The 26,391-nt window shown below is 42.6% G+C and overlaps 1 protein-coding gene across 3 annotated transcripts in view; it reads right to left on the reverse strand.

The window, feature by feature from the left end:
• SRGAP2 (SLIT-ROBO Rho GTPase activating protein 2) overlaps positions 1-26,391 on the reverse strand; it is a 233,196-nt gene that overhangs the window by 111,802 nt on the left and 95,003 nt on the right. For all 3 annotated transcript variants that reach the window (XM_019752457.3, XM_019752456.3, XM_019752460.3), the window contains exon 4: positions 4,220-4,382. In XM_019752457.3, the coding sequence (XP_019608016.3) occupies positions 4,220-4,382 (163 nt within the window). The remainder of the gene's footprint in view (positions 1-4,219; positions 4,383-26,391) is intronic.

Here is a 26,391-nt window from a genome sequence, read left to right on the forward strand (position 1 = left end):
TTCAGTAGAAAACAGTAAGAAATCCCAGATACCTTCTACTCTGTACACCACACCTACAGAGTCCTAACAGAACATGTAGATAGAAACGTTGGGTTCTAGAGCCAGATGACTGGATTTAAATACTAGTTTCACCTCTTTTTTGCTTAATCTCTGTAAGCCTGTCTCCTTAGTCATAAAATAAGGATAATAAGAGTACCTACCTTACAGAATTATTGTAAAGATGAAACAAGATAATGCATATTAAGTGTTTAACACTGTACCTGGAACATAAGGGTTCAAAAAATGTTGGTTTTAATTATCATAACCTGTGCCAATGAATCAAGTTTTATAGATTAAAGAGAAGGGGACAATAACAACAACCCATGATTTTTGCCAGTGACTAATAGATTCAAATTTGCATAAATCTCAGATGAATTTTCGCAGGCATCCATAGTGGGACCACAAATAAAGGTAACCTTTTTGAAGGCTGTCTCCAGAGAAATGTGGATTTTCCTTTTGCTGCTGGAACCAAATTTACAGGTAAAATCAAAGGTGTATCTATTTTACACATTTGGATAGATAACAGACTCTGAAACAATGCTTCATTCCTCAAGAAATTTAGTTGGTAATTGCTTAAGCTAGCCCCTTCTTCACACACCTATTTTTGTTTGTCCTTATTTCAAGGATTGCAATTTACCTATCACAATTTCACAAAGGTCACCAACAATCGGAAAGAAGCCCCCCAGCGAGGATACTCTTGTCATAATAGAATTACAGTAGATTAGGTTTCAAAAGCAGCATGAAGATCACATAGCCAAACTCTTTTTATCTTTAAGGAATTTAGGCACAGAGAGGAGAGGTCATCATCCGAGGTGTCAGGACTCCTGGCAGAGCTGAGCCCAAGAGCAAAGGTCACTTGGAAAAGGCCTCTGCTCTGAGAGCACAAGCAAAGCCCGGAAGCTTCACAGCGCTGACAGGGCTGCGAGGCGCATTCTCTAGTTCTCTTATCTGATTACTGTATCTTAACCAGTGGGGTTCTAATTCATCATATGCAACACACTCTAAACAAAAGAGACTGAAAAACGAAGGCCTGGAAAGAGAATGCTTCTTTGCTCATTACTAGAAAGCAGAGAGGCTGACACCGAGGCAAAAGAGAATTAATCTACACTTATGATCTGTCAAACCAGCTCCTACTTTAGACTTCTCAGCCTGGACCCCAAGGGAGAGAGAAAAGAGATTATTCACCCCGTGGGATAGTAAACATTGTCTATTCAACAATCCCATCTATACCTATGCATATCAACTATGATTATAGCATAATCAACTATGATATAATTGATAAAAATTTATAAAGAGAAAGAGAAAGCTCTAAGACCTGGACCTATATACAACAATACAACTAAACCTCACAAACATAATGTTGAATGAGAGAAACCAGACACAAAAGTGTACACAATGTATGATTCTACTTACATCAAGTATGAAACCAAGCAAAAGTAATCTCTGCTGTTAAAAAGTCAGGACGGGCCAGCCTGGTGGCTCAGGAGGTTAGAGCTCCGTGCTCCTAACTCTGAAGGCTGCCACAGTTCGATTCCCACATGGGCCAGTGGGCTCTCAACCACAAGGTTGCCAGTTTGATTCCTTGACTCCCGCAAAGGATGGTGGGCAGGGCCCCTTGCAACTAAATTTGAACACAGCACCTTGAGCTGAGCTGCCGCTGAGCTCCCGGATGGCTCAGTTGGCTGGAGTGCGTTCTCTCAATCACAAGGTTGCCAGTTCGATTCCTCGACTCCCACAAGGGATGGTGGGCTGTGCTCCCTGCAACTAGCAGCGGCAACTGGACCTGGAGCTGAGCTGTGCCCTCCACAACTAAGACTGAAAGGACAACTTGAAGCTGAATGTCACCCTCCACAACTAAGATTGAAAGGACAACAACTTGACTTGGAAAAAAGTCCTGGAAGTACACACTGTTCCCCAATAAAGTCCTGTTCCCCTTCCCCAATAAAATCTTTTTTTAAAAAAAGTCAGGACAATTGTTATCCTTGGCTAGGACCCCCTTCCCAACTTCCCAGTGACTAGAAGAAGTACAGGGGCTTCTGGGGTACTGAAATAATCTGTTTCTTGATCTAGGAGCTGGTTACCAGGTGTATTCCGTTTGTAAAAACGTATAATTTTCCTCAGTGAAATGTAATATATAAACAGTCCTGTGAATAATTAGAACTTCTTTCTAACACCCCCAGCATAGAAATGCATGCCTTACGGTGGTCAACCCTGAGACCATGGCTAGGAATATCCTTCACAGGTGGATTTTCCTTTTGGAGGGCAAATGCCCCAAGTTTGTATGATGCCATGCGGTCAGGCCCTGGGTGAAATGTGAACGGCACTTGAGGAGCCAGGAACATTCAATGCTTTGAGAACTGGCTGCCTTCAGTATAAACACCTCTGAGATCTGAAGGGGCGATAAGACTATCTCAGCTTGGTTCTCCCCTAAACTTCTAAAGCTGGGAGAAAAGGAAGCTGAGAGATTGGGTGACATCTAGATAGTTGAACAACTCTCACAAAAGTTTTTTCTAAGATGAACAGAGAAAATGGAAGTGAAAACTATCCGTCAACCCCTTTCTTTCTCAAGACAGTCTAAGTAGCTGTCAAGGTCAAGGGGAGTGCTGGAGTGATACCTGATTACTATCAAGGTTCTACCTAAATAGGTTTTAATATTTTTTAATAGAAATTGTATATATTTAAAGTATACAACATGATTTTATATATGTACATATGTGTATATTTATGTGTGTATGTAGTCAAGCTAATTAACACAACTCCTCACATGATTACTTGTGTGTGAAAGAGAACTTGAAATTTTCTCTTGACTTATTTCCAGTATTTGATACAGTATTATTAACTAGAGTCATTAATTTTAGTCACATACACACGTCACCAAATGTTGCAGCTAAACAAACAAGCCAGAGAAGATGCTGAAAACCATGAAAGACGGTGAAAAGTACCCTCGCCCCTAAATTAAGTATGGCCCCAACCACAGCACAGCCAGGCCACTAGAAATGGCCAGGGAACTCTGGGAGGAGTTATCTTTCTCTTCCTTCTTTTCATTGTCAGATGATTGTACCCTTAATATCCTGTCTCTAAGACACAGGGAAAGCCCCTTCACAGATGCAATTACGTAGATGGAAGATTCTAAATCATTTATTTTTTTCATGCTGGCATAAAAAAGAAACTGAGTTCTAATTCCAGGCCTACTGATATCTGGAAAACTTCTTAACGTTAAGAACTGGAAAACTGACCAAGAGCTATGGCTGTCATTGACCACAGCCCTGTTTACTAAAGTCCTTCCTCTCCCAGCCTCAATTTTAACACTGGATTTTGTCAACTGGAACCCAATGAATTCTCTATGTATGAAACTAATGAAATAGCCCTTTATACCTATAACTTTATACCTATAACTCGTGGGAAGATTATTTGCCTCCTGAAAAGTCTTCTGGGGATCTCAGAGCTTCGTGTTAGACATGGTATATCACGTAAAATGGTTATGGTCTTTGCCAGCATTTATCAAAATTTATTAATAAATGAGTACACTGAGAGCTCAGGTTGAGAGAGCTTAGAAAAGAGGTGCCACCAAGAGACTAGTTCCACTACTGACAGGTAAGGTGAGTTTGGCATAAATTTCTTAAGATTACTAATTACTTTTGAGTTTTTCCTTGGTCAGATTTTTCAATTATACCCCCAAAATTGTGACAAACAACTGAGCTTCGGAATGCATTCAGGGAACCAAAGGTAAAAATAGGTCATGATAAGCATACCCAAATTCATGAGTTCACCTTGGCCAAGATGAGAACTTGGAAAGAGAACTAAAAACATAAACATATTTTGCTACATCAATTAGAAGGAAAAACACATGAAATGACAGTGAAGGTCCCCAAATTTTAACAGCTTCACAAATCACATACAGAAATTGTCCATAGTTATTATTAATACATGCAGATTATGAGTTATGCTGCCAATCCTTGGGTTGTACCTTGCAAATGGTTCCTTTCCCAGGCCTACTGTTAATTCAGCTCAGACAGGAAGAAAAGAATGCCAGTTTAATGGTTTTCTCTCCCAGAGTGCGTTGTAGGGAATGACTAACGGCAAGCCTTTTAAGTGGGTCAATAAAATATTCTTTCTCTTATTTACAAAATTGTATCACTGCTCCACCCAAGTATCTCAATTACTAGAGATCGCTACGTACCTTTTTAAAGAGTCTTCCTGAGTCCTCGCTGACTTGAACAAATCGAGGAATGATATTATTCAGGTAGATGTCGCTCAGGGTGGTGTGGTCCCTGCTTTCCCGCTTCACCTGGTTTAAGAGGAGATTCCAGCAGTTGACTGGAGACAGAACATTCTGATCCTTCCTGCAGAGAAACAGCAAGAAAACAAAAATCATTGCTGGTAAGCAGCCAGGGCCAACACTATGACTACAGGCCACGTCACAGAAAACAGAGTGATCAAAGCCAAACCAGAAATAAAGATATCTTTCCTGAAGCCGCCACCTCTCGTTTTCTCTTTTTCTAAAATCTCGGTGGAGAAAATAAGAGTAATGAGAAGGAGAGGGAGGGGAAGGGGGGGAAGAAAGAGAAGGAAGAGAAGCAGGATTATCTGTTGGGCATCTAATATGTTATAGGAACTTGGTGAATGCTTTATACGCGTGATCTCATCTAAGCTCCATCATTTCATTGTAAGAAAAGAACTACCACTATCCCCAGTGCACTAAACATCTCTCACAAAAGTCTTTCTTTTAGAAAAGTTTTTCTGATTAGTAAGCTTTCCGACAGCTAGTAAAGAGTCACAGAGATAGTAAAGCAGAATCAGGGCCTAGAAGCACAGCTCTGTGTTACGTGACTAGGAAAAGGTCTAGGCTGTATAACTGCAAAGTCAAGTCCCTGAGTCACTAAGTCATTTATTTGGTTTGTATTTAGGGTTAAAGACAAAAGTTACAGATTTTCTCTAGAGATGAAAATCACCAGAGCACTACAGACTAACTCCCCATGCATTTATCTTTTGTAGGATGCCATGAAGACAACTTTGAGGGCATTTGCATGAAAAAGCCACTAAAAAGTCTCCAGTCCCACAGAACGCATCTTGGAGGCTTTGGTTTCATTGACAGAGCCGTTACTTCACGTCGCATACAACCGGTAACACAAACCATACCTTAAACACACATATTCCGAAAACGTCTACCGCCTGAGTGGAGCAGTGACGTGCCCAATCTAGATACTCATTTCTCATGAAAACTTGGTGATCTTAAAGATTTATTGATTATCTATCAGTCCACAGCACTAATTTAAGCAACAGAAACTACATCTGTAAGTCGGATCTCTTTAAGGAGCGAAACAGAAAGTAGGGGCTGCTTGTGGTACTGTGTATCAAGGGCTTACTAAGCACTTGGCAGGTGGCCTATAACTCATGTTGTTTAACTTGAACCCTACAACGACCTGATGAAGTGGGGGGTTATTAACTACATTCAGCAGAAGAGGGAAGTCGGACTGAGAAATGTTAAATATCTTGTTCAAGGTCATAGAGCTAAAAAGTGGCAATGTTGGAATTTAAAACCAAGCCTTGAAACTGCAAAGAGAATGCTCTTAATCACTACAAAGAATCCCACCCTGTTCATTCTCCTGGCCCCTCTTCCCTCCCTCCACTCAGGTTCTCATGCAAAGCAAGAGGCTTGCTTCTTGAGTCAGCAACTGCCTCCATTCAGGGCTGGAGGCTGCCAGGTACCTGTGATTTGTAGAGCACGGAATTCAACTTAGAAGGGCCTGTCCAATTCTGTAGTAAGGTAATTATTAACAGATAACCACACCATGCCTACTCTGGCTTCAGAACACACCAGACCATTAAGTCAAATATGTGTCTAATCAGCACCAAGAAGTTGCTTCAAAGCAATCAATATCAGAGCCCAAATTGAAACTGTTCTATATCTACCTCCCTCCCCACCCCCCACCCCATCCTCTGCCTCAGGTATCACACTTCTGTAGTCAAAGTCCTGAACGCTTATATGCCAACCACTGCGGTAACATTATGTCTGCTTTCCTGCTTCACAGGAAAATTAAAATATTTCTATGGAAATACAAACTATAGACTAGTGAGAGAGAGAATACATGTAATTGATCCATTCCTTTCAAATGTTTAGCGTCTGAAAAAAGAAAAAGGAGAATAGGAAACAATCCTAAATTCAAAATAGGGAGAGAGTGGAGCAGATGCATTCAGTGACATTTGATGTTTCCATTGCAAGAAAACTTCCACATTGATTCCAAATCAGTTTTAGTCATAAAAATCTCAGAATAATCTAATTTACATTTTTATTGGGTGGCAAGATATTCATGGCAAGATATCCATGTCCTCAGGAAGCATGGACTATCTCAGGCAATTACACTTGCTTTTTAAAAGGCCAGATCTTATAAGACTAACTTTACAACTAGTTTCCATCTGCTTCTGAGCGTGGACATGAATTGCTGGACTCTACTGGTTCGTTTCCTATAGTACTTTACATACATAAAAATGATACTATAATTCAATTTCACAGTCGTATAGACACTTGTATCTTAAATGAACAAAGTACAGTATTAGTTTTAGTGGTTATAAAAGTGCCGGGGTCACAGTGCAGTGTGGGAGAAAAGAGAGACCTATAATACAAAAGAATGTTAGAGGTACGAACAAAGGGCCAGCTAGCTCACACCTGCACCCTACAGACTACAAGTGGAGGCAGGAGAGGTAAAACCAATCTCACACCATGGTAAAGGATACAGACCATAAACTCCAAGGGGATCCTCAGAAGAATAGATGAGTAAACACAGATAAGTTAATAAAAAGGACGAGCAGAAGTAGGAATCTTTTAAAATAAAATAACTTACCTACTTAACACTAATAAATTTATACAGAGGGTGCCAAAAAAATGTATACAAATTTTAAGAAAAGAAAAAACTATTAAGACTCAACATACCGGTAACAAAAGATGAATACAAGTCACGTTTGACTTCTGCATTTACAAGAGGTGCTCAAAGTGGTTACCATCAGCGTCCAGACACTTCTGATTACGGTGAACTATTGCTTGAGCAACGTTGACCAAAAGGTCCACTTGTATACATTTTTTTGGCACCCCCCGTATATATTAAGAACGTCTAAGGTATTACAAGTACTTTCCAAATGTATTTATCTCCATTCTTACAGCATGTAGTGGGACCGCATGTATTGGTTTCAGTGAGCAGGAGCTTTTCAAGTGTGTTTTGAGAAACTCTGGAAAGTACAGAGAGTCAAATTTCAATTTTGAACAACTGTAACACATCCATTCAAATGAGCACCCCCATTTATGTGCAAGGGACCCAGTTTCCCCACAGCAGACACCATCACAGTGACTCATGGGCTGCCCGGTGAACTTTGATGTACGCAAGCTTTGGAATAAAGAATCAATGCATGTGTGAAAAAGGAGAAGGGATTAAGAAGTACAAACTGCCAGTTATAAAAATAGTCATAGAAACGTAAAGTACAGCATAGGGAATATAGTCAATAACATTGTAATAACTACATACGGTGCCAGACAGGTACTAGACTTATCAGGGTGATCAGTTCGTCAGTTATATAAATGTGTCAATCACTGTGTTGTACATCTGAAACTAATATAATATTGTATGTCAACTGTAATGGGAAAATAAAAAACAATAAAAAAGGAATCACTGCATGCATCTGAATGTCTAAAAACTGTGCTGTTGGTTAGAATGAATGTTGCGCTGCACGTTTAGCTTCTAATTCCAGCCTGTGTGCCTTCTGGGGTAAAGCTGTTCAGGTGAACACATGACTTGACACACAGTCACCAAGTTCAGTTACCTGCCCTGGAAGGCTCAGGGGTCTATGCTGGTTCCATGTGGACCATGGGTGAGTAGTGAGAATATACATGGTCAGCATCATTCCATTTCCTTATCAACTGTTACAATACTTATCATACATTTTCAGGCTTATCCGCTTATTCAACTAATAGCTTTGAAGGGGAATGCGGAACAGCTACTAGGTAATGTTTGTGAGTCAACTTTAAAACAAAAATATCTTTGTAAAGTGTCTAAATCAATTTAAAACTATCTCAAGATTACAACAACTCATCTGTGTGAATCCGTTGTTTCTTGATACTGGGCAACCAAATCAGAACCAGAAAAAAATCGATGCTGAAACTGACATAATACTGCAAGTCTGATTCCTAATCCTGATTTCAGTATTTTGGGTTCATGCACAATCTTATTGTTTTCACTGATAGACTCCGTAATAAGTATTCTTTATAAATTTCCACTTTAAAAGAAGATTTACACCAGTAAAACACTGCTTTGATCTGTTGCACATATGGGGGTTCTATGCAAGATTTTTATTTTTAAAAAGGAGTGTATGGCTTTAAAAAAATAGTATTAGACTCTGTTGTCTGTTTCTGCTAAACGTTCTTACTGCCATTTTTCATATAATAGTTTTCGTTCTTTGAGTTTGTATCCTTTCTCAGACATATTATTCCTTTCAACTGAGGTGTTTTTAATTCATTTATGTATTTGTTTTGGGAAAGTGGTTGGGCAGGGCAGGTGAAAGGCATGTGGTGGGAGGGAACACAAATGTGCTGTAGTGACAATTTTCCCGCCAACACAAACAAAGATGAAGCACAGGCCAGGCTGGAAAATAAGCGAGTCAACTAGACGTGATTTCATGAGGAGCAATATTAAGGTTCTGCTAGAGTGGTTTCCTGCTTTAGCAGCTTTGCAGCCTTATTTTATTTGGGGCTGCTGGAGCCAGGGGAACTTTGTTTGGTTACAATATTGCAATTTGCCTTTATATCTTTTCCCTCTATCATTTGTTTGTACAGTTTCTTTACTTTACCCACCCTCGGAGTCTTAGATTGTGTAATACTTGGGCATTTAAAGAAAAAGGTCTACATCCCTTAGGAATGTGTGGAACAGCTGCAAACCTCCTCAAACAAATCCCTAAAAAGCAGACAAAATATCCAAAAGTGTTTTCCTTACTTAAGATTTTTTTTCAGGAGGAAGATCAAAAAAATATCATACTGTACTTGAGAGGGAATGACCCTGGAGTCCAAAAAAAGGCGGCCCAGGAAGTCACAAGCCGGCTGTGCATCCACGGAAGGGGTTATCATTATAAATGCGCAGAAAGAAATCAACTTGCACAGCTCGATCCTTAGCTTCAAATACATTAGCCTAGTTTTTCTCTTCAACTTAGGCTAGTTACGGGCATTCACCAAACTTAGCAACGAAGGCTCAAGGGATTTCTCTAAAATGTCTAGGGTGAAGACCTCCATGAAGGCCCCAGTTGGCCTCTATATCACACTTCTTTTTTTTCCATATCCCCTCTGTTCAGCTTCCGCTGTCTCACCTATAAAATGGACACATGCCCTGTCGGTGTACATCTAGCTCCCTAAAGATCTTCAAAGCATCATTGTGAAATCCTGGAAGCTCTCCTGGCCTAAGGTGCCATTTAATTAATAACTGCTGTGTTCACAGCTCTATAGATGGGACGCAGGACCCAAGCTTGGCATTACTGGGTGGCTTGGGCTTCTGCACTGCTCTACTGAAGAATGTTTCCTTTTAGACCAATAGTTTCTGACTTGCCCACCACATGGGGCTATTATGTGGCTCAAATGAGATGCTGGATGCAAAAGAATTACATCAACAGTAAAGCACTATACAAATGTGAAGAAATATTATTATTTTTATTTCCAAACAAACCAGGACTCAGCTTTCATCAACTTCCAACATGCTCCTCACCAGGACCTGGGCCAAGGCCAAGAGCACAGCCTGCTGAAAATGCACAGCCCTTGGCAAATCATGGTCGGGAGAAGACAGCAGCAACAGGCAATTAACCAAGCAGCTGTGGTCTCGGGAAGACGTGAGGGAGATACCAACGGGAGAGCAGAATTTAATCTTCCACTGTCCTTCCCCTCAGGGACAAGGTGGAATGAACGCTCAGTCCTGCATTCCACACAAGGAACTGTGTGCTGAGGTAGACAGGAGGGAAGCCAGAGCGAGCGCAGAGAGCCAGACCCCAGGTGCTCTAGCAGCTTCCACTGAGCCCCCTTCTCAGAATTCCTGTCTAACCCACCCGTCTGTATATAGAGATGGAAATATCAACACATCTAAGAAGACTATCATTTCTCACTTTTAAAAATAGACACGTACGTGATGACAGGCAAAACCCAAAATAAGCTAATGACCCCAATCAATGCATGTTATTGAGCATCCAACTATAAGGAGGATTTTAAAAGGTACATGCACAATAAAGGGATCATTTAGTGATGGCTGGACAGGGAACCAGGGACAAGGGGGAGCTGGATTTTTAAACCTAAATTCCCTCCTGGCACCTTGATTAAAATGAAATGAACTGAGGCAGCCAAAGAGATTATTTTATTCAGATGAGTGTTATTAGCCTTTCTGGCTTATTTTCTCTATTATGCATTTTGCTGATGCTGACAGAAGCAGACGGGCTGGATGGAGAGGCAAAGCCGCCGTGGATTTATGGTTTGACAGTGCCATGCATAAAATCAGACCCTTGCTGACCCAGATAAGCCAGAGGATGGATTGGATTTGCTGGGGAAGATGTTAAAAGAAAGGGAGGGGGGGAATCGCCAAGGTGGAAACTGACTTGAAAAAGATTCTGCCTGTAGTGGTGGCTGCTGGTTGTGTGACCCAGTAGTACAGTGGCAGCCTGGAGGCATCTTTCAAAGACAGTCAGGAAGGCGGGCAGGGAGGGGTAAGCACACTTCTCTCGGCTTATCACATCTCAGGCTGCTGCTCTGCCAGCAACGAGATCAGAGATGAGGAGAGTTCTGAGACAGAAAGAGAACAGGGACAAAGGCAGAAATGTATATTCTATGTATGGAGAAACGAGCTTTCAAGTTTTCAGGGACAAGTTTATACCACGAATGTCTTCAGTGGCCTGGACAGATGATTAGAAAGGACGCAAGCAGTGGTGCACCCACCTTACTCAAAATAGTCTAAGTTGTCCCCTATAATCAGTTTTGGGGGAAGAACTATATGGCGATGGAATTCTTGTGGCTCTGGGTGAGTTCCAAGGAGCCCAGCCACACCCTTGGAATAATGGCATGTCCAAGAGCTGGGAGCTTAGGAATCTGCTTTGAAGTCGAGAACTGGAGCAGCACCATGTCTGACTTTTTAATAATTATTTCCTGAATGAGTGTAGCACCAAGGTTCCTCCGGGTTAGGTCAGAGATTGGGAGTGGTTTCCAAATCTGAGCCATTGTAGGCTCTAACTGGGAATGTCTCCGTCAATTTATGCCAAGTGAGAGGCCGTCTTCCCTTCAACCACCCCATTCCACTCCATGTTCGTGGCAGGGAGAGGGGGTAGGAGGTTCTTCAAATCAGCTTTGAAGAACTGAGGGCCCCGTGAGACCACACATGGTAGGGTGGGGTGGGGTGGGGTGGAGTCTACTCAAAATTTGAATCTCTGCCACCCAGATTTCTTGCCTAGATTTCTGACATGTTATTGTCCAGGTTCCTTCTCTGAGTCCCTCATCTCTAAAGTCTTCTTATTTCTCATTCATTTAACCAATATTGATTGAGTACCTATTGTGTGCCTGGCACTGTTCTGGGCTCTAGGGATAAACAACATCCTTGTTTCTGACCTGTTTGCAGATCTCTGGATCCAAGACATGGCTTTACTGCTCCTAGACTGTCCATCAGCCATAACCCACATCTTATCCTGGTCTCGGTATTTGTGTGGACATTGGCTTGAATGACCCCTTGTGAAACCCTGATTTGGTGAACTTAGAAGACCCACCTACCTATCCACCAGCCCTCTCTATGGCTTCTGCAGACCTGGGACCTTCCCTTCGTTTACACCCATGTCTTGACACTAGCATTCTCAGAACCATAGGGAGGTATCAACTAAACCCTCCTTCCGTACTCTGGGTACACCCTAAATACTAGAGAACAAACACTGTGTACTCCACCTCAATATGAGCCATGGGACTAAGGGCCTAGAAATTCACTTATTTATTAAATTTTCCCCTAAAAGCCTCCCAAAATAGGCTGTCATCATATGAAAAGGTCTGAGCTGGCTAATTCACTTAATTAAAATAAAACATCATAGCAAGAATGAAAGACGTAACAAAGGTATGACTGAGGGGGAAAAAGTAATATACGTTTCTCAATTTAAAGATTTATAACCATCTATATTAACAGTTGGATCCACATATTCCATAGAACAATCTATGAACAACTCTGAATTATATCTTCAGGTTCTTCTCCTCTCATTAGTTAAGATATCGTAGGAAACCCCGTAAGTAATTACAGCACATAACAAACATACAGAGAAAAAAAATATACACAGATGTGTTAGCAGATTTTTTAAATGAATGAAATCTTGGGAGATGACTGAGACAGACAGTCTGGCTCACCCCTGGTAGTTCATGCTAGAGAAATAAATACCTGTCTGTGCCAAACTGGAATGACGTCACTCAGAAATCCACACTTATCTTGAAAGCAGTAATCACTGCCTTGGGAGCAGGCATCTCCCTGGCACCAGGCACAAGCTGAGTAGCTTGATCTATAGCCAGCAACAGCTCCTGCCTGGCAAATGACAGTCCAGCGTGCCGAGTACCAAAAAGCTGCTTCAGAAGGGTACTCCCTAAGATTCATACCTCCCCCTCCTGCATACGTGTTAATGGGACAATGAGTCCCCTCACATGGCTCATGATAACAATGAGGAAGGAGGAACAAAGTAATATGGCTTAATTCTGTGAAACTATGGAGCTAAATGGCATAAAGTCTAAATAGTCACCAGACCAGCTGCATGCCTTGCATCATTATTAGCCCCCATGTGTCACTTTGATATTTATCTTGCCTTACTGGAAGGGAGTCTCTTGAGGACAGGGTATATTTTTGAATATTCGATGAACATCTATCACCAAGAATGGGGGGGTACTTAATCAGTATTGACTAATGACCGACGCCACAGCCACAGAAATCCTGCAAGTGTTGAGCACAGTAAAACAATTCATTTAATGAATAGTTAATATCTTCAGCTTCTATCAATCTTGCCTAATCAAGTGTGGCCACATGTATCTGGGTGGCTTGATTTTTATGCCCATTGGCTTGTGTGCTCTCTATTACAGCATGTCATTAACCACGTTGATGCTTTGCTGGTAAAATATTAAAGGGTTGGGTGGAGTAAGAGCTGCCCTGGTCAATTTCCAGGTTAGTAGGTTAGTGAGTGCTAGAGGTCTGTAAGGAGCATGGATGACTGATGATACCCCACCCCGCCCCAGTGAGGGAGTCCTCCATAGAAAGCACCCTGAACCATGCTTTCAACCTAGAGTCCAGTCTTAGCTCTGCCACTCACTAGCTGGGTAACCTTGAATAACTCACAGATGCACGCTGGGCCTCTTCACCTGCTTAAATACATAAATGAAGACAGCAGACCTTCCTGCCTAACTCACATGGCTTTTATGCGATCAAGTCAAACAAGGTGACACAAAACGTCACAAACACTGACGTGTTCTACAGCTGCAGATCAGTGTTATCATCATTTATGATCGTCGTAACAATTATTACTACTTCAGAGTCCACATAATGTATTTATATCCGCAAAAAAGGTGGCCAGAGTCATGGCTGAAAAGACAAGCATGTCCCCAAATTCCCAGGCCTCATTACTCAAGTTTGCAATGAACTTGTTTTATAAATTTTGTACTTCATCCGTGCACTCAGTAGGAATACATTTTGTTGCTGTTAACTGATCACCTGGAAATTCCCAAACTCAGTGAACCTCCTGTGCCCAACTTAGGAGAGGCTGTAAAAGGAAAGACTTTTAATGTGCAAAGAAAAAAGCCGGAGGGAACAAAAAATAGAATCATGGAATTTCAGAGCTTGCGGGGACTTTCAAGATGGTTTAGAGTCTAGACCAAACTTGTCATTTTCTAAGTGGGGAAATTGAGGTTCAGGGAGCCTGAGGTCACACAGATAGTGGGGGAGCAAGGCAAGAACCCAGGTTTCCTGACCAGCAATCATTTTCTTATTTCACTGTGGTTGTTGAATTTCAACCAAAAAGCCCTTAGCATCTGTCAAGCCCTGGTACTGAAAGAGTTAATGGGCAATGCTCGACTGTCCAAGCCTCAGAGCACAGAACTATTCTAAGACAACACATAACAGGAATACCAAGGGTCCATAACAGGAACCCCAAAGGAGCAAAACTGCTGGTGCCTGACCTGAACGCATGTTGACACACTATATGTGGTTCCACAGGAAAGGCAAGTGAATGAGAAAAGCAATCTGAATCCCACCCTATTCTAAGTTGGGACTGGTTCTGGACACCTACTGGAGGCCGGGCCACACCCCCGCTACTCTGTGGAAGACCCTTCAGTTCCTCCACTCTCTGTTCTGTGGCCTCAGTTAACTCTTGCTCTGCCTTCACAAGGGCCATAACAGATAAAATACTATCAAGGAGTATCAAGGGCCAGGAGTGAACGTGGGTGACCAGTCTACGACGGGAAGCGTCTCAGTCTGGATTCCCATGGTACCCACTAGCATCTGCCACCTCCAAGCAGTGAGTGATCGGAAGCCTCTCATGAGGCCTTAGGAGAGTGGTTTCTCTACATGGGAGTCTTCAGGACCCCAGATCACCTTGCATCACAATCACCGATAGTGCTCGTTTCAAATTTGCTAGAAGTGGAGTGGTGCTCAGGAATCTGCATTTTAAATATGCATCCAAGGTAATTTTATGCACACCAGAATTTTAAGAACAAGTGTTCTTTTTTCTTTTTTAAACTCTTATTTATTTTAAGTGTGTTTTTCTAGGACCCATCAGCTCCAAGTTGTTTCAATCTAATTGTGGAGGGCGCAGCTCACGGTGGCCCATATGGGGACTGAACCGTCAACCTTGTTGTTAAGAGCAACACACTCTAACCAACTGAGCTAACCGGCTGCCCCAGAACAAATGCTCTTAAAGCAATGATATTCCAACTATGGGATGCAACCCATTAGTGAGGTTAAAAAAAAAAATCAATTTAGCAGGACACCACTTAGCATTTCTCAAAATGAGACAGAAAATAGTGGAAGAGAATAATACAGAACAAAGTAGAAAATATCAGTACATCACATAGAGCAAAGATCTATAAGCACTGTTTGGTGAAAATGTTGCTCTGTTATTTATTTAAAAATATACATATGTCTGTGTGTGTGTGTGTTCCTGCTTGCAATATAAAATATTGTTTATGAAATACTTCGGGGAATGATTACATACCCCAGACCCATTCGAGAATCTGAGGATTTTCTTCCAAGAATCGTCCTCCAAAGAAGGGAGAGAAGGAGGAAGAAAGGAGGGAAAGAGGGAGGGGACATTATGTATCTACACAAACTTGCACATGAGTCGGGGTCCCTGGACTTCAGGGAGCCCATCTCCTAGGGTTTCTTGAGGACAGTTCCAGTGGCGTCTAGTACCCTGGTCACAGTGGGCGCCTGATAATTACAGGACATGCCCACATCTTTCTACTGATGTCCCCTGTAAATGACTGCCAACGTCTGTGTGACGCACTTGTAAGGTAAGTGGCCCCATCGTGTTGATTCTCCTCTCCCTCTTGTATTTCAGGGGGACTAGAACGGTTGAAGTTGAAAGGTGCTGTACAGAACCTCGGGGGAAAGCTGTTAGCAAATTCCGTAACTAATGATTCTGAAAGTGATGGCCTGGCACTACGTCACTCCTTCCCAAGCAACACACTCCCTGCCTGCAGGCTGCAAGGGTGAGCTGTGGAAATGCCACCTTTTTGCACTCCTACTGGTAAAGGTAACAGGGGAACATATACTTCATTCCCAAGTTAGTGACCTCTATGACCTGTACCCACATTTACAGTCACAGAGACCCCAACTTCACCTTGACCCCAGGACCGAAAGACAGAAATTCCTTAGCCCTTGGTGGACGATTCAAAAAGGACACAATTAGAAAAAGAGCAACAACCCGCTTATCAACACAGTCTCATCCCAATGATTAAAGCTACCTGCACATAGACAGGGTGACAATGAAGCCACAGGCTTCAGAAACCAGCCTCTGCCAAATAGGCACACAAAGAAGAGCTGGAAAAGTGGCCAGGTATCACGTGGGGAGGGAGCAGGGGGAGATGGACGAGTGGGGCAGGGAAGACCATCGAGAAGACAGAGAAGCAAAGCTCAAAACTATTCTAAAATTTCCTGATGCTTTTCAGTAATTTGTTTTCATGCGGTGGAAATTGGCACAGCATTGAGGATGCTTTGGGTCCATCTGTTTTTTAACTTCAGCTGCAGGCAAGATTCAGAACAGCTGGAATCAGCAGCATTGACCATGTTATATGTGTCTTGAGAAAGGAGAGAAATAAAAAGAGTGTGTGGGAGGTGGAGGAAGAGGGTTAAATGGGCCAGAGGAAGGGGAATCTGGAAGCCATCCCCAGGACACAGGAGAAAATGGCCAGGTCAGAGCTGATACAAAAGAGCCATTAGAGAGGCCAAAGCATCCGAGGGCAGAAAGGAAGGGAAACCGCAGGCGTGCCAGGACAGCAGCAGCAAACAGCCCAGCAACAGAGCTGAAAATCCTGCAAGTCTGGGTGTCAAGGAGCAGTGCCTGGAGGCTTCACCTCTGAGGGACCAGCATCAAGTATATGACATGAGCTGCTGGTAAACCGTCTTCACAATCTAGAACAGAGATGAAAGCTAGATTCTTGGTTCGCTAAATGCAAGAGAGGTGATCATGGAGAATGGCAGAGGGAATGTGTGGAGAATGGCAGAGGGAATGTGAGAAGAGTTGTTTTAGGAGAAAGGGTCCCAGTCCATTCGGTGGCTTTCCCAGAGTCGCGGCAGGCCCGGAATAGATGGCTTTTGGCGTAGGCTCCTTGTTTGGCCTGTCACCCCCTCACTGACTTCCAATAATGCCCTCACTTAATCTACGGAGAAGCGGGTCTCTCACTTCTCCTGGGATTGTTCAATCTCTAGGCAAGAGAAAAGATTTGGCAATAAGAAATGCCAATCAAGACTTCATTCTGTAGAGGAAATAATGAAATACAAACAAAAAAATAAACCAAATTGTATTTCAAACGAATAATATAAGATGGCTGGGGGTTGGAGGAGAAGGAACTAGCAACTAACGTTTGAACTCCGTGTTTTGGTCCTCAAGGCTGAAAACAAAAACAACTCGCAGCCAGTACTGAAATCTAGTTACTAGTCTTCTGTTTCAGAAGCATGGGTTAGCAATTCTAAAACTCCTTCGTGGACACTCTAGGACTGAGCAATTAAATAAATATATTATGGATAATGATTTCTCACTGTTCAGAGAACAGTTACAAATACAGAAAGGGGAGAGAACAGAATAAATATGGTGTTGGACTGGAATTGACAACGTTGATGTGATCTCATAAGCTTTAATACAGGTAAGCACATAGAGAAACAGATACAGAAGTATGTGAGTATATGTGTGTGTGGATATATACACCTATTTAGTACCTGTCTGCTGAGAGGGACTATAAACCGTGGTACATGAGTAACAGAGCACACGTAGCGCCCACAGTTTCTAAGTAACATTTGCCATTAAATGGAACCAAGCGCTTTGAGAAAATGGCTCCCGAGTTGAAGCAAACGAAGTACAAGATGAGTCTGGAACATCTTGTGCCAGACAGTAAGGAAGTGTGCAAAGAACGATGCAAACATGTCAAAAGGACACAGGAACCAGCTTGAAGGGACTCCACTAGCCAAATCTGGAACAACATCAACATTAAATATGGTAAAAGATGATAACCTGTTGAATATAATCAGAATCCACAAGTCCACATTAACATAAACAAATAAACACCAGATAAATATATGAAGGAGTTAGAAAAGCTCTTCATTATAGTAGAATACCAACCGATAAATGTAGAAAAAATGCTGGAAATCAAAAAATTACCATTTGGTAACCATCATAATAATAACTGATCCACGCAAGAACCATCAATAGATGCTGAAACTAGTGGGTGTAAAGTTGCAAGGATAACACGATATTTACATGGTCTCAAAGCATCGCTCCAAAATACATGCATTAATTACAAAGCATAAACTAGCATAACTTTATGGTAGAGAAATCTGGCAGACACCACTGTAACCAAATGATCAAAGTTAGTATCACTAGGAATGGGACAAATCATCCACAAGTGCTTCCTGATACGATGCACTGAGAAGAATATGACATCACTTCTGTCCAAAGCACATAACCTGCATCCAATCATATAGAAATATCAGACATTATAAAAAATTTAATTTAGGAATTAAATTAAATTCTATACCAAGGGCACAGCCTCTGGTGAATAAAATAAGTGCTGAATAAATGTTTGCTGAAAGAACAAGTGAACCTCACATACCAGGGTTGGTGTTCACCAAAAACTTTTATATTAATCCAAAAAGGGGCACGAGTGGACTTGTTTTTCAGAAGAAATAATAGCAAAGTAATAAGTGGTCTTACCAAAAATTTTCAAGCCAATTCTTTCTGGTAGTTTGAAAACAGACCCAGACGTGCTAATTTGCTTTTTTTTGTTTGATTAAAAATAAGGTAATCATTCTAAAGTCCTTTAATTTGATACCAAAAGAGCCTACCTACTAAAGAGGTATTATATGTCTATATTTTTTCCATATGACTTCCCCGAACTGTGTTGTAAAGTAGGTTTCCTAAGCATTCGTCATCTGGCTGGAAACTCAGGATGTATGTGTGTTCGGAGGCTGGGACTGGGTTAGGGGCAAAAAAGAGGCAGCACTGAATTCTTTCTAAGCCACATTATCTTCACCTCTGATTAACGACATAGCAGAGACCTGGCAAAACCAACATTGAGAATGTACAAGAATAAAGTTAGCACACAAGACAAAGCCTCTAACTACACATTTAATCCATTTAAGAACGTAAAAGGCTTCAGGAGTGCTAAAGGCAGTACGTCTGCCCGAGTGTCTGTATGTGTGTGTACGCAGCACTCTGGGAGAGGAAGGGCACATATTTCCACCCATGACCAGAGAAAACAGAAGCAGGAGGTGGCTGACAAATTGATCCATGTATAAAGGGGGGGGTGGGGGGGTGGTGGAAAGTCAGTACCCCCGAGAAGCTAAGCCTTTCTTCTCATCGTGCCTGCTTCCTGGGTTCATTTGCTCTTTATCCAGAGTCCTCACCCTGTGCTTTGTCTTTCGCTTCCACCTATACACTACAGAATCAATTTCCACCTATACAGCGCAGAATTAATTCTGTACAACTTCCTCCTTTTGCTAAATCCTTGAGATGCCGCCTATAAATTCAAAGAATTTCAAGCATCAACAGAAACCCCCACCCCCACCCCCAGAACTTAGTTACGAACATCTGTTGTTTACAAGGGTTCAGGCTAAGAGCTGCCAGACTTGCTCTGCAACCTCTACTTTAACACGGAGGCTGCCAGGGAGGGATGTCTGAATTTCATGCAAGGATGCCCTGTCCCAACTGCTTAAGCAGAAATCTGCAAACACAGCTCAGCATCCTACCGTTAACGATAATCCTAGTTTGTTCGATTCATTGTCTAATCCTGGTTCTGTCCCCGAAATACGTTAAGAAGCAAAGCTGTGCTCATTGATCCTCCCTGAATTAAAACCCAAGAGGCAATGATCCAATGATGGGTGGGGGTGTACAAGCAGAAGGTAGCAGAAAGGATGATCCTTTCTCGGCTCTGAAAAGATCCAAGCACTATTTTTTTCTTCTCCCTAAATCCTTCATTAACACTGAGCTCTTCCCATATGACTGTTTCTCTTCACAGCGTGATACTTCAGTGCAGCACAGGAATTAGATATTAAAGTCTTTACTTCAATTAACTTGGGACCAAAACTAATTGAGAACATAACTGTGCTATCTTGTACCTTTCCCGGGCTGAGCCGAGCACTAGTCCCTCCTGATTACTCCCCCTCCTCCCTGGTGACTACTGGAAGCTGCTTTAAATGGGGCCCTATTTTTAGATTCATGTGCCCATGCACACATATGTTATTATTCTCTCTCAGCTCGTTTCATTTTCCCCATTTCAATTATGAAGGTTCTTATGACAGAGACTGTCTTCTTCTTATCTTGTAAACCCTCCCACTTAACACAGTCAGCTCCCAATAAAGACGACATGGCTTTTGCCTTTAAAAGAGAATTGGATCAAAGTCAATTCATTTAATTGGCTGTGAATTCCTGAGAATTGAAGCTCCTACGAACCAGCCACACATTGCTTCCTGGGTCTACTACAGAATTATGATGGGGCTCACAAAAGCCAAGAAAATGAATCCTAAAAGTTCCCTGTGCCCCTGCACTGTTGTGAAGAGACATGCTCACCAGGACCTGTGCTCCAGCAAGCTGATAGCCTGAGGTGTGCCCTGCTGACACACCAATGGCAGAGCCTCGGAGACACAGGAAGCCCGCAGCAGTCGCCAGCATCCTCCCAACTGCTCACAAAAGCATGTTTGGCTCCCAACCTGCGCTCCACCATTCCCACCCTAAAAGGATGATACGAAGCCATTCAGACAAAAGCTTGGGAGCTTTGGTGTGGCCCTCATGAGACAAACGACCAAGTAAACCACATCCTGTTATGCCCATGACTGAGGTGTGCGCTGCACAGGCTTGCTGGTCTGGATGGTGGCCACTGCAGGAGACTGGCACTCTTTATTCACACCGATTGCAGGGGGGACCTGTGGGCCTCAATACTATACCTTGATGGAAACCCAATGATTTGGCAATTAGTGCTAAATATTGACTCTGTGAGGACAAGCAAATCAGGGGATGATTGTAAGACAAATTTCCTCCTGATGATTATAAGCCTGGATCTAAAAGTAACCATGCTAAGGTTAACTACCTGGTTCAAGGTAGTTCATGACACCTTGTGAATATGACATCTCACAGCACAAAATATACAATTGCTGAGTTTTTATAGGAACTGGACATACAATTACATAGACTAACATAATTGCATGTTTCCTGCCAATGCAGCCATATCATAAAAATCAGGATGGAGGGAGGGTTTGTCATTCACAAGGGCCCACAGGAGTCAATGAAGAAAATGGAGATTGACATGATACGAGGTGTGAGCAAACAATTCGGTGAATGTTTAAATAAAAAAAGTTTTTTACAGGAAAAGACACATTGCCATTAACCCCTTCAACATACTCCCTCTTGCTTTGGACACACTTATCCCATCGTTCTTGCCACTTTCTGAAGCAGTTCTGGAAGTCGTCTTTCATGAGTGTCTTTAGTTGCACTGTTGTGGCTGCCTCAATGTCCGGAATTGATTAAAAACATTTGCCTTCCAAGGTCATTTTGACTTTGGGGAAGAGCCAGAAGTCAGATGGTACCAGATCCAGTGAATAAGGTGGATGAGGACACACCGTAATGTTTTTATTTGACAGAAACTGCCATGCCTGAAGCAATATGTGACACAGAGACTTCCCATTGTGATAAAAAAAATATACGGTGACTGCTGCTTCCAAGTGCCATCCGACGAAAAGGCAGGATCTTCAATACGGGAAGCAGCGCATCAAACCTTAGGAACAGTGTGTGTCAAGTTTCATCTTGTTCGTTGTGGTCAGTCGGGTGTGAGCTACGGTTGAGAGAAGGTGTGTTTTAAAGTGTGCCATTAATTATCCTCCATCATGACGACGCTCCGTGTCACACATTGCTCTGGTATATAGCGATTTCTGTCAAATAAAAACATTACGGGGCCAGCCTGGTGGCTCAGGTGGTTAGAGCTCCGTGCTGCTAACTCCGAAGGCTGCCGGTTCGATTCCCACATGGGCCAGTGGGCTCTCAACCACAAGGTTGCCAGTTCAATTCCTTGAGTCCCGCAAGGGATGGTGGGCTCTGCCCCCTGCAACTAAGATTGAACACGGCACCTTGAGCTGAGCTGCCTCCCGGATGGCTCAGTTGTTGGTTGGAGGGCGGGCTCTCAACCACAAGGTTGCCAGTTCAATTCCTCGACTCCTGCAAGGGATGGTGGGCAGCGCCCCTTGCAACTAAAATTGAACATGACACCTTGAGCTGAGCTGCCACTGAGCTCCCAGATGGCTCAGTTGGTTGGAGCATGTCCTCTCAACCACAAGGTTGCCGGTTCGATTCCTCGAGTCCTGCAATGGATGGTGGGCTGTGTCCCCTGCAACTAGCAACGGCAACTGGACCTGGAGCTGAGCTGTGCCCTCCACAACTAAGACTGAAAGAACAACAACTTAAAGCTGAACAGAACCCTCCACAACTAAGATTGAAAGGACAACTTTACTTGGAGAAAAGACCTGAAAGTACACACTGTTCCCCAATAAAGTCCTGTTCCCCTTCCCCAATAAAATCTTAAAAAAAAAAACAAAAAAAAAAAACATTACGGTGTGTCCTCATCCACCTTATTTACTGGATCGTGCACCATGCAACTTCTGGCTCTTTCCAAAGTCAAAATGATTCAGGACATCGAGGCAGCCACGACAGCGCAACTAAAGATGCTCACGAAGGTGGACTTCCAGAACTGCTTCAGAAAGTGGCAAGAGTGATGGGATAAATATGATCGAAGCAAGGGGAGTGTTTTGAGGGGGATTAATACCAATGTATCTAGTACTGTAATAAATTTTTTTAAAAATTTAAATAGCCACTGTATTTTTTGATCACACCTTGTATTACCCAGGGCCATGCTTAAGAATGCTTAACTCTGCACAGGGAATAACAGTAACTGTAATTTACCAGGGTTTTACCTAGTGCAGCTATGCTCAGTCTCAACTCCTGAAGACAAGGATAATGGCCACTGCTATTTACTTTTACTGTGTGCCAAGCACTGTACTAAGGGCTACAGATAGACATATTAATCCACTTAATCAGCATAACAACTCAACGAAGTGGCTACTATTATTATCCTCAATTTAAAGATGAGGAAACTGAGGCACCTAAGAACCTTCATCTAAAAGTCACACAAGCTAGTAAGTGGAAAATGCAGGATTGCAAACTCAGAAGCCTGGTTCCAGAACCTGGATCTTAATGATCTGTGGTAGTGATAATTACACCTGCTACCATTTTCTGAGCATCTAGTAAGCTATACTCATAGCTAGTGCTTTACATATATGGTGTCTAATCCTTAGAACAACTCTTCAAGGTAACATTACTGTCCCCATTTCATAAATGAGAAAACTGAAGCTGGAAGGGGTCGCACAAAGTCACACAGCTATAAGTGGAAAAGACAGGATTCAGAACCAAATTTGTCTGGATTAAAGTTCTCAGTTTTTTTCTAAAATAAATTTTGTTGGGGAATATTGGGGGACAGTGTGTTTCTCCAGGGCCCAACAGCTCCAAGTCGTTGTCCTTCAGTCTAGTCGTGGAGGGCGCAGCTCAGCTCCAAGTCCAGTCGCCGTTTTCAATCTTTAGTTGCAGGGGGCACAGCCCACCATCCTATGTGGGAATTGAACTGGCAACCTTGTTGTTGAGAGCTCGTGCTCTAACCAACTGAGCCATCCGGCCGCCCCTCTGGCAGCTCAGTGGCAGCTTGTTGTCTTCAATCAAGTTGTGGAGGGTGCAGCTCACGGGCCCATGTGGGAATCGAACTGGCAACCCTGTTGCTCAGAGCTTGCGCTCTAACCAACTGAGCCATCCGGCCGCCCCTCAGCTTTTTCTACTAAGTCATAATGCCTCCCAATGGACTTTCAAATAAATTCTTTCTCTGTTCCAAAGACTGGTCATCAGTCTGTCTTGCTGATCCCCTGAACTGCCTTCTTGTGTCTCTTCGATCCTGCTTTACCAATGTGTAAGGAGACCTCCCAAGTCTTCCAGAAAGGATCCAACTACCATCTGAGGCTCTATATGGACTGGGCCAGTGAAAAAGTCACCAGGGGTCCTTTTGTTAGTTTCTAAATAAAGGTAGCTTGAGCCATGGCAAAAGGAAGCCAACCGTTGTTCAACACCAGATGCTATACCTGGGCAAAACCTTCCCTGAGGAAACAAACAGCTCCCAAATACGTCCAAAATGAATGCGTGATACACTGATCCTAGGAAGTAAGGGGTTCTCCCTTCTGGAAGCTTCATGCTTCCTCCTTCTTTCCTCCCAGAAGTCACCCCATACTCAAAGAGGAACTTTCTGGTCCTCCACCCTTTTCTGATTTGCAGTCACAGCTATAACCTTCTCCATGGCCATTTGACTCTGCTTTTCAACCCAACGCTATCCTGTAAGACTGATGAACTCAACTCTGGAAGAGAAATCCATTGGCAATAGGTGACAGAACTGCAGAGACTGCACATTCAAATACTGGGCCCAACGCCAAGAACATGGGCTCTACAAGAATTTCTCTTTAATTAATTGTGTACCTAACCTCCCACTGAAAGGAGTATTGCAGGTTAAATGTCTACCGGATTCTTGAAATACCTAGGTCCTTCACCTTCACATCCTTTTCAATAGTTACACGACTTATAGCCAGGCATATAAACAGGTTTGCTTTCCATGTGTATCTCCTTAATGTACTGCTAATTTAATGTTAGTGAGAATAGAATATTGTCTTGTTCCTATCCACAGTACGTAGCTCAATACCTAGTACACAATTAGGTCCCCAAAATGTACACTGAGTGAATGCACAAATATACGAAGGTTGGACAATTAGGTTCACGAACTTTCCACTGTGTAAGTGCACAGTGGAAAACCCCTTTTAAATCCCTTTTCACTCTCTGCAACCTGAGTACCACAGACAATACAAAGAATGTTTCCCTTTTTAACTCCTAAACTCTTACTGTTGGAAATCAAACATTTCCACAGCCTCAATCATCACCTCTCGGAACATACCCAAATCTCTACCAACAGACTAAACTTTAGCCCTGAATACAGTCCAGATCTTTAGCTCTGAATACAGCCATTCATTTTTTGTCAATTACTGAAAATTTCAGCTTCACTGTTCTTCCAATATCTTAAACTTAACACCTGAAAACCAAATTCCTCATAATCTAACCCTTCAGAAACAACTCATTCTAACTTCAGTGTTTCTATTAAAGGCACCATTAATCTACCAGTTATCCAAGTTCACAAGAAACTTCACAGCCCTTGCTTTTCTGCTTCCAAGCTCACTTGAAACCCAAATCCCATCAGTCAGCAATTCCTGTAGATTCTTCCTGCACCAGGTGTTTTCCATCTGTCTCTAGACTGTAAGCCCCAGGAGTGCAGGGGGTGGTATCTGTCTTGCCTGACATGTATCTGGCACATGGTAAGAGCACACTACATATTTGCTAAATGAACTGAAGGATCAATTTCTATTCTTTTCATTCCTACCACCCCACCCAAATTTAGATCTTTATTATCTCCTGTGGCAACTGGTGTCACTGTCTCAAGTTTCTTTTCATTTAGCAAACCACAACCCTAAGGTTAAGGTTAATCTTACTTAAGCAGAGTTCATACCTCTGCTTGGACACTAGCTGTTCAAACCTTCAGTGGTTTCCAGTGTCTATTGCATAGATAAGACTCAAGGCCGTCCACGAAATGATCCCATCTACCTCTGTCCACTTCCTCCACATACAATTGTTACCCCAGCCAAGCCAGTCTATTCACTGTTCCCCAAAAGTGCTTTGTACTTTCTTCCTGCTATGCCCCTCGCCTACGACATCTTCCCCCTCCTTTTCTCCACCTGTCAAAATCCTATCCATTTTCTTCAAGGTCTGGTTCAAATCCCATTTCCTCCCTGAAAGTTTCCTGATCACACTGACCATGCACCATCCCTCCTGCAGCACACACTTGGTGCACACCATACATTGCCTTATACTGAAGAGCTGTGCTATCGTATTCTGGTATAATTTACCCCTGACTAGACTATCAATTCATGTGGGAAAGAACCACCACTTCTACTTCTTTGGATCTGTCTTCTCTAAGAGTCTAAAACAATACCTTAAAAATGCTCCACAAGGGCGGCTGGATGGCTCAGTTGGTTAGAGTGTGAGCTCTTCACAACAAGGTTGCCGGTTCAATTCCTGCATGGGATGGTGGGCTGTGCCCCCAGCAACTAAGATTGAAAACGGCAACTGGACTTGGAGCTGGGCTGCGCCCTCAACCACTAGATTGAAGGACAACGACTTGGAGCTGATGGGCCCTGGAGAAACACACTGTTCCCCAATTAAAAAAAAAATCTTAAAAAAACAAAATGCTCAACAAATCTTTGTTGCTGAGGAGATGAAAAAGCTGTAAGAAAGGAAGAAAAGATGTTGGCAGCGGGTATAAAGCAGCATAAGGTCTCTGTAAGGAACACAGCAGGATAGCAATATAGGAGTATTCCCCTAAAGAGTCAACAGGAAGAAAAAAAAACCTACCTCAAAATAAGAGAACTCAGCTATTAAAAGTAGGAGATCAAAACCAAGTGAGCTATGACTGAAAGGTAACTTACAGTAAGTCCATGTAAAAAACAG

The sequence above is a fragment of the Rhinolophus sinicus genome, chromosome 11, assembly GCF_057876585.1.
Source record: "Rhinolophus sinicus isolate RSI-liver-muscle chromosome 11, RSI-T2T, whole genome shotgun sequence".
Lineage (NCBI taxonomy): Eukaryota > Metazoa > Chordata > Mammalia > Chiroptera > Rhinolophidae > Rhinolophus > Rhinolophus sinicus.